This window comes from Gigantopelta aegis, chromosome 5 (genome assembly GCF_016097555.1).
Source record: "Gigantopelta aegis isolate Gae_Host chromosome 5, Gae_host_genome, whole genome shotgun sequence".
Classification (NCBI taxonomy): domain Eukaryota; kingdom Metazoa; phylum Mollusca; class Gastropoda; order Neomphalida; family Peltospiridae; genus Gigantopelta; species Gigantopelta aegis.
In genome coordinates, this window is record NC_054703.1 from 20,982,189 (window position 1) to 20,994,819 (window position 12,631).

At 39.4% G+C, this 12,631-nt stretch overlaps 1 protein-coding gene across 2 annotated transcripts in view; it reads left to right on the forward strand.

Moving 5' to 3' along the window:
* Window positions 1-1,072: 1,072 nt before the first annotated feature.
* LOC121373388 (pyruvate kinase PKM-like) overlaps window positions 1,073-12,631 on the forward strand; it is a 39,422-nt gene continuing 27,863 nt past the window's right edge. For both annotated transcript variants that reach the window (XR_005958076.1, XM_041500023.1), the window contains exons 1-5: window positions 1,073-1,211; window positions 6,461-6,650; window positions 8,276-8,367; window positions 9,421-9,546; window positions 12,265-12,451. Coding sequence is in view for 1 of the 2 variants with exons in the window: in XM_041500023.1 (XP_041355957.1) it covers window positions 6,461-6,650; window positions 8,276-8,367; window positions 9,421-9,546; window positions 12,265-12,451 (595 nt within the window). In the remaining variant the exon portion in view is untranslated. The remainder of the gene's footprint in view (window positions 1,212-6,460; window positions 6,651-8,275; window positions 8,368-9,420; window positions 9,547-12,264; window positions 12,452-12,631) is intronic.

Sequence of the window (12,631 nt, forward strand, 5' to 3'; positions counted from 1 at the left end):
AAATCGTGACTTAATTAAAATTAGTAGGTGGGCAGACCAATGGTTAGTGAAATTTAGCCCTGAAAAAACTAAATCAATATTATTTACTCTTAAAAATAAACCCGTTAATCTTAATCTAACTTTTAACAATCAACAAGTAACTAAAGTTAAAACTCGTAAACACTTAGGGATGATTTTTCATGAAACAGGCCCAATGGAAAAATGATATAAATAATATTCTTGAACAATCAAGTAGAATGATAAATTGTTTACGTTCCTTTAAATATCGATTATCAAGATCCGCCTTGGAAAAAATATACAGATCTTTTATTCTTCCAGTTTTTGATTATGCTGATGTCGTATGGGATAATTGCACATTGGAACTGTCCCATCAACTCGAATCTGCTCAAATGGATGCTCTTAGGACAATATGCGGTGCAGTTAAAGGTACATCTCATCAAAAATTGTATGACGAAACTGGATTTATCCTACTAATAGACAGACGAAAACGCCATAAGCTATGCAAGATGTACAAACTTGTCAATGATGGTACACCCACCTACTTATTACTTTTTCTATCAAGTTCTAATAGAACATATGGTCTAAGGAATAAAGAAAATCTAAAAACAGTAGCAAGTCGTACAAAATTGTACTGTGAGTCGTTTTTTCCTTCTGGGTTTTTCCTTCACTCTATCCCCTCTTCTTTTCTTCCTCCTTTAAATCTACTATAGTCTGTGGTATCTAAACATGTATCCGCATGTAAATTGTATGGAGAGGTCTTAATATAGGCTAAGCCTGTTGACCAATCCCAGTATGTTGTTTTGGCAAATAAAATATTGTTTAAACCAAGTCATGGGGGAGGGTAGGCGTTTCCCCACAAATAGTGTTCCCTTAGAATCTACTGTAATTTGTTATTATGTACATGCCTTAATTATGTATGCAGCCGTAAAATTTGAATTGCCATCCCAACTTTCTTGTATATAATAATTTTACGTTTGGTATCGAAGACAGCCAAAGGAAATTTCGTCAGGACAATCCCATTTTACTTGGAATAGCAAATCGAATGACCTCACTCGGTTATTTATCGCACTTCCGGCAGAAGATGTTTTTGTGTTGTTTTTTCTGACTGGGTTCAGATTTGGTTTTATTCTTGCTAAATTTACTGTGACAACCGAGTCGTTGAGTTTATAAGACATCGATAACATCACTGTTGTTACAGCTATAAAATCAACGTAAGTGTATATTCTATACGTGCAGTCGGCATCGGGCACGAAATCAAACGTGTGAATCGTAAGGGAAATAACTTGACTTGTGTTATAATGATGCCGGTCAAGGTTGCGAGTAGATTTTGTTGATCGATTACGTATATTTATACATGTATTTACCCCATGTGTTGTTACCTTTCCACCTGGGAAGATATAAACTAAACAAAACAAACAGCCAAGACAACATTTTATTATAATTTAAACCGCTTCAGCACTTGCATAATTTATCTTACAAACATGCCTTGTACCGGGCTTGGAATGAGACAAATGACCTTGGCATTGGACTGGCTATGGCCAGTATGGGTCATGTAATCAAAAGTCGTGGCATATTACTTGCAGATTCTTTTGTTAAAAAAAAATATTCCTATCAAATGGATATGAAGACTGCCATAGTCTCTCACTTTACATTCAATTTACAAATGACATACCTGTATCTAACAAGTTTGGAAAAAAACTATATCATCCACATAATACAGTGCTGTCCGGTGTATCGGCGCACCTAAGCTTTCAAGGACCATTTTCTATGTGAACATTGTGAAATATTTAATAAAATGAGTTTCTCACCAATGAAGAAGTGCATAATCTGAAATACACTACAAAATGTTTTATGTCTGTAGTAAATAAACATTTTAAAATGGTGCATAAATATAGGCACCCCCTTGTATCCAAAACGATTTGCATGTCCGGTGATTCGGCACAGTAGATGTGGATCGTAGACCCCGCTATTTATAAACCGCCCATGACCTCACTTTTAGCCCATAAACGCTACACTATAATTATCCCAGAATTATTTTAGTACTTTTTTGTTTTGTCTTGTTAAAAATATTACTATGAAAATGAACGATCACATATGACCCATCTCATGATCAGTTTCGGAATTGTTTACTTGAGTGGCACAGTACTACAGATGCAGACATGTTCATTGTCATGCATGGCTAAGATGCCTACATGGATTTTATTTTTCTCTGGTAGATAATGCACACACGTGGATCTTATTTCGCTTTTATTTTTTATAACAAGGTGACAATTGTGAACTGGGATGACTGTCAATTAAGGTGTAAAATATTCGTTTTCTTTGCATTTGTCTGTGTTTTCTTTTTCGGTCTAAATAAAAAATAACCGAACAAAAATAATTACATTTATACTCTTTACTTTAATATTTAAAATGCGGGAAAGGTGTTTTTAGACTGGTTTTAACATTCTTAATATCAATAAGGCTGACCTACTTCGCGTTTATAAACACGAAAACAGGTGAATGATTTATTTTGAAATTATTATATAATTATTGATAATTCTAAAAAAAAAATTAATTGCACCCTTAACAATAAATATGTTAATACTTGATTAACCATTGAAAAAGGAATTGAACTTTAATTCGTTAAAAACTCTGACAACACGACAACTTCCTCAGCATACTTAAGCAAAATACCAAGTGCGCTAAATCACCGGATGCGCCGATACACCGGACACGGTTGTACTGTATGATCATAGTAGTATATGGTAGAAGACCGGTCCCTAGAAGACCACAGTTATTTGTAAATCTTCTACTGAGATTTATACATGCCAACCTCTGGCTTCCTAAATGCCCACCTATAGTTTGAAAATAAACAAAGATACAGGTTATGTTTAGTCTCAAGGAAATTACAAAAAGGGTCATAATTAATAATTATAAAGAGCACTCATTAAAATATTTTTTTGTTAAATGTTTCTGTTATTTTCATCATAATGTGTCCAAACTGCATGATTTTGGATGCATTTTTGACAATGTTCACACCCATACAAACCACACCCAAGTGGGAGTTGACGGATATTGCACATATATTTATGGAAACTTTGCTCATTAAACCTTACAAAAACCCTCATTTGAATAAAAGTTTAGCTATTAAATTTTTTCACAAAATCTGCTTGTCAGGCCCTAATCTAGAATTGAAAAAGTAGGAGAAGTGACTACTGCCTTCTCAGAAGAAAGGTGTGATGTTTGAAACCATTTCCAGTTAATAGGCAGGTTCACGATTACTCGAGGATACTGTCCGGCGCCAAAGGAAAAACACTGTTTGACATACGGTGACACTGCCAAGTGAGCTATGACAAACAAATCGGGATCTTGACATCTGTTGTATAATTTCGTTTTGGAAATCGGATTATGTCCAAAATCTTAAGTCGACTTTGACTTCTCACTACTGCTAATAACTGCTGACTTTCAGTGGAGAAAACGCTCATTTCGCTAGCAAGATTAGGGCCTGAGCAAAATGATTGCACCCCACTTTTGTCAAAAAAGAAAACCTGGTGTCTGAATACCAAGCCTCATTACAGCTAAACCATCTGCACTTCTGGTGTAAAATCAATTGTCAGTTTTAAAAATAACTCCTAGGCTATAGCTAAGCATAAGAATTTACTTCATAGTATTCCAAGTAATTAGCCTTCAGACATGTATCTGTGCAAAAGCAGCAATCAAATTCTTTGCACGACCAGGTACACAAGGGAGCTAACTATACTCCTGGTACATAAGGCCAAAAAAAAGAAGAAGTTTGTTTCAGGTAACATGGCCAAAAAAAGTAGGGTAGGTAGGTAGGATTTTTTTTTTTTTTTTTTTTTTTTTTTTTTTTTTAGTTCAAAGAAAGGTTACCCTACCTTAAATGTGTTTGCCAGAGAAAAACTCAATCTCAAGATGAAAGACATGAAGGCAAGCTGTCTGAAAAATCTTAGTTTACTCTTTGCAGCCAGAGAGAAATAAAAACAATCTCACTGTCAATGTCAGTTTTAAGTTTCACATGCCATTTTCAAAAGACAGAAAAACAAAAAAGTTCAAACTATTCCTTTCACAAATAAAAGTCAGTAGATGACTGCACAGAAACTTCACAGCTTTGTCCAGTTTTGTCATAGGATGACTGCACAAATTGGTCCAAGTTGGTCAATAGATGTTTGCACAAAAAGTTCACAGATTTATCCAACTTGTATTGGAAATAACAAAACAATACTAATTTTGTGTGCAATTTACAAATCAATCGGCTTAGAAATTAATAACTTGTAGTAAATTTCATAGTAATAAAAAAGGCATTTCTAACCCGAGTACTCTGACTGTAAGAGAGCTAGACGGACATTTGGACATAAATAATGAGAGCGTGTTTATGTTCAAATGTCCGTCTAGCTCTCTTACAGTCAGAGTACTCGGGCTAAGGCGTTCCCTGTGGGACGGACTTATAGTTTTAATGTTTATTAGCCTATTGAACGGACCCATGCTAAAATCACTCAAATTAATTTATTCCCAATTAACTGAAACACTGAAATAAATGTGAACTGTTTAATGTTAGTGGTTATTCTTGAATATTCCGTTTATTTAATTATTACCCATGCTCAGCAGTTGATAGGCCTATCTACATCACTGGCGTAGGAAGCGGCATTGATGGTTTATATATTAATTTTATACGTGTGTGTACCCACCCACCCCACTTTTTGATATCTTCCTACAGGCTACACCCGTATATATTAACAAATTCTGGGTACTAGGCCTAAGCAGTAGCCAACAACGAAAATTGTACAAAGCCTTCTTCAAATGACCTTCACCTTTGCATGTGGAAAAAACGCAATGACTTGTAGTCTGTGCATGTGGTATCGAGAAATCCTTTATTGTTTTGTTGAGATCGCACGTTGTTTTTGGAAAATAAACCTACATTGTATGAGATGACTGGAGTTACGATAATACGATATATTTTCCTCTATAGGCCTACAGTATTTAGCAGTTTGTAATAAAAGCCGTTTAATCGTCACACACGTTACTGTACTGTCACCAATTACCGTGGTACCTAATAAGAGCATGTGTTATTAACAGTGTTCTACACTCGGTTTTATAACTTACTCTTCTTTGGCTAGTGGACAAACAAAATTTACTAGCCAAGCTTAAAATGTTATTCGCCACAGTGCGACACTACTCATTTTGTATCATTTATGAATGTGTTGTAAGTATCTGGATTGTTTTCACCAAATTACTAAAATCAACGATGAGTTCCGAATTGTACCGACAATTAATACGGAATTCACAGTGATCAATCGGACAACTTCGTAAATAGTGAAATGTTCTGACTGCACAATGATGTCAACAAATTTCATTTGTTTTCGCTGCTAGGACTGAACGAACATGGCAAATAATTTAATACTTTTGGAGTCAGTCGCCAGATGGCGACGATAATAAATTCAATCGGTCGCCACGCCAACATTTTGGTCGCATTGGCGACCATTTTGGTCGCAACGTAGAACACTGGTTAATGATTCCAATTTCAGTGGGGGTGTATAAAAACCATCGCTGCTGCCCCCCCCCCCCCCCCCCCCCCCCACGCACACACACCCCTCAACCTCCATTTAACACACACACTGACGTGTAAGAGTTATCCTACTTGAGTACTTCTGTCGTCTGCTTTGTCGATCCGCGACCACAACTTCTCTGTGTGCTTCCCCCCACCCCAGCAGAAAAAAAAAGTTCAGGGTCGGTGGCAAAATTTAGGGTCGGTCGGGTGACCGGAAACAAACCATTTTTTTTTTTTGGCCTAGCTAACTGTATACTGCTACCTATAGTCTATCCCATTCTCCTCGTCATAGCCAGTGCACCACGACTGGCAGGGCTTCTAGCTTATGATAACCCCAATCCCATGGCTAGTAATATTCAGTGTTGGGCTAGTAAATAATTACTATAACTAGCCCGACGGCTAGTGAAAAAACCCCTTGTCAAATGCTGCATTTACATATTTTGTATATATGAATATCCTGCCCCCTCATTCCACCCCAATCTAAGGATTTTTAAGCTCCAATGTCCCTCTTTAGATGACATCTGATTATTACTATTAGTAAAATTGTATTTTTTTAAAGTAGGGCTAGTGAATTTTTAATTGTGGCTAGTACTTTTTTAAAATCACTGATCCCTTGGCTAGTGGATTTTTATAAAATTCTAGAAGCCCTGACTGGTATATCAAAGGCTGTGGTATGTGCTATCCTGTCTGTGGGATGGTGCAAATAAAAGATCCCTTGCTACTAATGGAAAAATGTAGCGGGTTTCCTCTCTATGACTGTCAAAAATGACCATATGTTTGACATCCAATAGCCGATGATTAATAAATCAAAGTGCTCTAGTGGTGTCGTTAAATAAAACAAACATTTGATGGGCATCGAAGGCAAGGTGGGATGAAGGGCACTGCAATTTTTTATTTTTTAAAAATGTTTTCCAGATGTCGAGTGAAGTTACTATTACAGTTAGTTCTCAGGGTGAGCGAGCCAGTGCGCTGGGCGACTCAGGTGGCATCGGAGGGCAGGAGTTGCCCTCCAAGAAAGCTTTCACCCGCCTCGAACATATCTGTGAGCTGGACATAGACACGGTGGTTCACACCTGTAAACGAACTGGCGTCATTGGGACTATCGGTAAGAATGGTTTTGTCTCTTAATTTGTAAAGGCATTGTAGACTAAACTCTTTCGGGGCATTTTCAGCAAGATGGTGTGCTGCACTCTCCACTTTCAGGGACGGGATGTAGCCCAGTGGTAAGACGCTCGCTCGATGCGTGGTCGGTCTGGGATCGATCCCTGTCAGTGGGCCCATTTGGGCTATTTCTCGTTCCAGCCAATACACCATGACTGGTATATCAAAGGCCGTGGTATGTACTACCCTTTCTGTGGGATGGTGCATATAAAAGATCCCTTGCTGCTATTCGAAAAGAGTAGCCCATGAAGTGGCAACAGCGGGTTTCGTCTCTCAATATTTCTCTATATATTATGGAGTAGGCCTAGTAAGTTGTATAACTTGTGCCTAATCCATTTGTTCTTTAAAAAGCAATAAAACTTGTTTCAATGAAACAGTGTTTGAAATAAGCACATGTCCGTTTGTTCCGACAAGTGAATATCTGTTCGGACAAGCGAATATCTGTTCGGACAAGCAAAATGTGCCTTTGTGGTTGTCCAGTGGACAAGTAAAAAATATATCAGTGCAGTTTCATTTTGAGCAATCAAAAACATCATCCTGATACTTGAATAAAACAATCTGTTTATTTGGACAGGTGAACATACTGGCGGGCCAATAGATTTCTAGATGTATTTGTCCAGTGGTACCGGCCTCGGTGGCGTCGTGGTTAGGCCATTGGTCTACAGGCTGGTAGGTACTGGGTTCGGATCCCAGTCGAGGCATGGGATTTTTAATCCAGATACCGACTCCAAACCCAGAGTGAGTGCTCCGCAAGGCTCAATGGGTAGGTGTAAACCACTTGCACCGACAGTGATCCATAACTGGTTCAACAAAGGCCATGGTTTGTGCTATCCTGCCTGTGGGAAGCGCAAATAAAAGATCCCTTGCTGCTAATTGGAAAGAGTAGCCCATGTAGTGGCGACAGCGGGTTTCCTCTCAAAATCTGTGTGGTACGTAACCATATGTCTGACGCCATATAACCGTAAATAAAATGTGTTGAGTGCATCGTTAAATAAAACATTTCTTTCTTTGTTTCTTTGTCCAGTGGACTAGTAAAAAAATTTTACTTACCGGTATTTCTATCACTGTGGGGCGGGACATAGCCCAGTGGTAACGCATTCGTTTGATGCGCGGTCAGTCTGGGATTGACCACTGTTGGTGGCCCCATTGGGCTATTTCTCATTCCAGCCAATGCACCATGACTGGCATATCAAAGGCTGTGGTATGCACTACCCTGTCTGTGGGATGGTGCATATAAAAGATCTCTTGCTGCTAATCGAAAAGAGTAGCTCATGAAGTGGCGACAGCAGGTTTCCTCTCTCAATATCTGTGTGGTCCTTAACCATATGTCCGATGCCATATAATCGTAAATAAAATGTTTTTGAGTGCATCGTTAAATAAAAAATACCCAAAAATTTGATCACTGCATAATACAACTATGGCTATTCATAATGCAACTATGGCAATTGCCGTTGTTATATTTGTAGCTGTGCATTTACTGGGTGTTTTATAATTAATTTTATAATTAATTACCAAAAATGGCTTGTTTAATCTGTGGGTAGAATGTACATGTAATTTATCTATGTTCAGGTCCTGCATGTAACACTGTTGATCAGCTTGCAGAGATGATTGAAAAGGGAATGGATATCGTGCGTATCAACATGGCGTATGGATCTTTTGAGGTTCGTATATATTAATGTACAATATCTTGGAATTCACAGTTACTGAGTAATATTGTTGAAAAGAAAATCAGTAAATAAAAAAATAAAGCTGGGAATTTTGCAATGCCTTACCTGAATGAAGGTTAAAAACGAGAGATCATTTTGTGTGTTACATTGTCAATGATGGCATATTCATATAAATTACATCCTAAATTAAATATGCGAACAAGAAATATATGTACATGTAGGTACGTTACGCATCGGTGTACGATTTTGGTTTAAAAAGTTTTAAGTGTCATTAAGGTCTCCCTATTTGCAAATCTTTAGAGCTTGTCACCAACCCAGCAAGCCCTGTCATGTGTCACCAGTAGAACAGAAGATAAACTACATATTTTGCATGAAACCATGGAAAAGATCGCTATTAAAGACTGTGATTGACAGGATTTTGCGCTATATGTTGACTGTCATTTTGAAGAATCAATGTAATTTGTACAAATACATTTTACAAGCCATACAGGCCTGTATGCTAGCCAAGCTAGAGAGTCATATTATTTTTGCGAGCCTCAGGATACCAGACTCCTTAAAATCGCACACTGCGCATAGTTATATTTGCGTGAGCAAATTGCCAATGTTTGAAAAATTATTGTTCTCACAAGGTGCATTAAAAATCATTTAGTTTGTGTCATTCAAGACTTAGGCCTAACAAAAATGTGTGTGTTTCAGATTACATCCTTGAATAAAAATAGGGTACATGTAGGTAGGTAGGATTTTATATTTTGTTTTAATAAATCGAATGTAACCGAGAAACCGTAATCAGCCTAGGTGTTCCGAATCTTGTTAGCCAATTGCAAAAAATCATGGATCATGATTTAAAAAAAAAAAAAAAATATATATAGTTGGTTTTTTTTTTTGTTAAAACATTTTCAGAGTGGCTACCTAAAATTAGGGTAGGTCGGGAAATCGGAAAAACATTTTTTCGGCCTTAACCAATTTTTTTGTCTGTACATTAATATCAAATATATATGTATACAATTGTGTCGTCGTATATGTTTAATTTGTATTATTTGTTTCTAGTACAACAAACAGGCCGTGGAAAACATACGAGAAGCTGAAAGTCGTGTGAACCAGAAAATCCTGAAACCTGTTGCAATCGCCGTCGACCTCCTGGGACCGAGGGCGCGGGTGGGATCCTACAAACCGGTAAGACAAACACATCTCGGGCTACGGTCGGTTATAAATTCTACAGAGGGGGCCGGATTTAGCTCGGTCTATCAGACGCAGATCGGGGGGGGGGGGGGGGGGGGGGGGGGCAAGGGCCCAAGCCCCCCTACATTTTGCAACAGTTATAATTTTATTATATGTTAATTTTCAGGGTTTTTTTACAATCCCCTCCAAACCTCCCCCAAAATTCCATTGGCATTCCGCCTCATGTCACTGGGGCCCCCCCCTAAATGGGTTTTCTGGATCTACCACTGTCTGTTGAGTGCTTACTTGAGGTGCATGCGTCGCAGGATCGAACCACCTCAGTGGATCCATTCAACTGATTGGTTTTTTTTTATCATTCCAACCAGTGCACCACAACTGGTCAACGGCCATGGTATGTGCTTTCTTGTCTGTGGGAAATTGCATATAAAAGATTCTTTGCTCCATTGGGAAAAATGTAACGGGTTTCCTCAGATGACTACATGCATGTATCAGAATTACCAATTGTTTGACATCCAGATACTTAATTAATCATTGTGCTCCAGTGCTGTCGTTAAACAAAACAATTTTTATAAATTCTACAAAGGTAGTCTGTTGGATTTTACAAACATGTACATCTTTTTAACACAAAATACATGTTTATTAAATAATGAGAATGCTTAATGAGACTGTCCTGATTTTGGTTTTGCCGTTATAAGATGTTTAGTAGAGCCTTTTTAATGACTAAATGTACCTACCTGCAGACTTGAAAGGGGCTTCCTCCTCTGAAAGGGGCGTCGTCCTCTGAAAGGGTCGTCCTCCTCTGAACGGGGCTTCCTCCTCTGAAAGGGGCTTCCTCCTCTGAACGGGGCGTCCTCCTCTGAAAGGGGCTTCCTCCTCTGAAAGGGGCGTCCTCCTCTGAACGGGGCTTCCTCCTCTGAAAGGGGCTTCCTCCTCTGAAAGGGGCTTCCTCCTCTGAACGGGGCTTCCTCCTCTGAAAGGGGCTTCCTCCTCTGAAAGGGGTGGGATCCTCTGAATGGGGCTTCCTCCTCTGAAAGGGGCGTCCTCCTCTGAAAGGGGCTTCCTCCTCTGAAAGGGGTGGGATCCTCTGAATGGGGCTTCCTCCTATGAAAGGGGCTTCCTCCTCTGAAAGGGGCTTCCTCCTCTGAACGGGGCGTCCTCCTCTGAAAGGGGCGTCCTCCTCTGCAAGGGGCGTCCTCCTCTGCAAGGGGCGTCCTCCTCTGAAAGGGGCTTCCTCCTCTGAACGGGGCGTCCTCCTCTGAAAGGGGCTTCCTCCTCTGAAAGGGGTGGGATCCTCTGCAAGGGGCTTCCTCCTCTGCAAGGGGCTTCCTCCTCTGAAAGGGGCTTCCTCCTCTGAACGGGGCGTCCTCCTCTGAACGGGGCGTCCTCCTCTGAATGGGGCGTCCTCCTCTGAAAGGGGTGGGATCCTCTGAAAGGGGCGTCCTCCTCTGAACGGGGCGTCCTCCTCTGAAAGGGGCTTCCTCCTCTGCAAGGGGCTTCCTCCTCTGAACGGGGCGTCCTCTGAAAGGGGCGTCCTTCTCTGCAAGGGGCTTCCTCCTCTGCAAGGGGCTTCCTCCTCTGAAAGGGGCTTCCTCCTCTGAACGGGGCGTCCTCCTCTGCAAGGGGCTTCCTCCTCTGCAAGTGGCGTCCTCCTCTGCAAGGGGCTTCCTCCGTAACCATATGTCTGACACCATATAGCCGTAAATAAAATGTGTTGAGTGCGTCGTTAAATAAAACATTTCTTTCTTTTTTCATCCTCTGAATACTTTGTACAACGTTTCTCAGAAATACAGTGTGTGACAAATGTTTAAGAAAGTCACTAGCCCTCACAACAGTTTTAGCTAGTACCCTATTTATTATAATAATACTTTTGGTCATTTCCACTAGCCCAAGTTTACCAAAAATCCACAGAGCTGCTAGTATTGTCGAACCCTGCAAATACTTACAGTTTGTTGCTTAAAAATTATTCTGTGCACATTTATGTGTGCATTCAGATGTGTCATTGTCATGGGAAGATATATAGGGAATAACTGGTTACTGTCTTTAAGATACATGTGTATTGGCTTTATCCTGCAAAGGTTAGAATGGCGAATGCAGCGAGGTTCTGCCGAGCTGCATTCGCCATTTGTCATAAGCAGGATAAAGCCGATATCTTAAGACGGTAACCAGTTATTTCTTTTATCCTGCAATCCTACAGGAATATTCAGAAAATCGTTATTTATTCCAGTTTTGTGTACGTAAATCGAGTATTGTCAGCCTAGCAAGGCTTTTGCCGTATGACGTCATACAAGATACATGACGTCATTATTTGTAAGATGCTAGCGACATTCTGTCACATTAAAAAAGTGTTTCTAAACTCGAATTCATAAATAAATATACAAGTTTTGTATTGTTATCGCAAAACTAAAAGTTATTTGTATTTACTGTACTTCAACCAATGATTTAAAGAGTATGTTGATTGACAATCTACTCTGAACTACTTGAGTTGAGTCGGGCTTAAGTCAGGTGACCTATAATTTTGGTCAGTGACTGAAAATATAGAGATTTATCTAGTCATCATATCTTGCCAATGTGACTTTTTAACTTTTGCTACATAATAATAATCATATATCATGGTGGGGAGGAGACCTCTAAACAAAATCCTTTTGAAGTTGAATAAACACATGGTATACATGTAGTTTGTATTTAAAACAAAAAACATTTGGTACATTTCAGGAGTTGAGTCGTCGTATAAAGCTGAACGTGGGTGAACGAGTGAAGTTCACGAGTGACATTGCTATGAAGGACAAGGGGGAGCGTGACCACATGTATGTGAATGACGCGGACTTCATTCAACGCACCAAGGTCGGTGACCAGATCTACATACAGGACGGACCGCTGCGAGTCGTGGTTGACGAGAAAGGTATTTTTATGTTGTACATAGTACAAAGTTTGTTGTGGTGGACGAGAAAGGTATTGTTATGTTGTACATAGTAAAACGTTTGTCATGGTTGACTAGAAAAGTATTGTTATTTTGTACTTAGAGCACAGCTGAATTTCTAGTCCAATGGGAGCTTCATATTTGGTCACGTGAAGTACATTT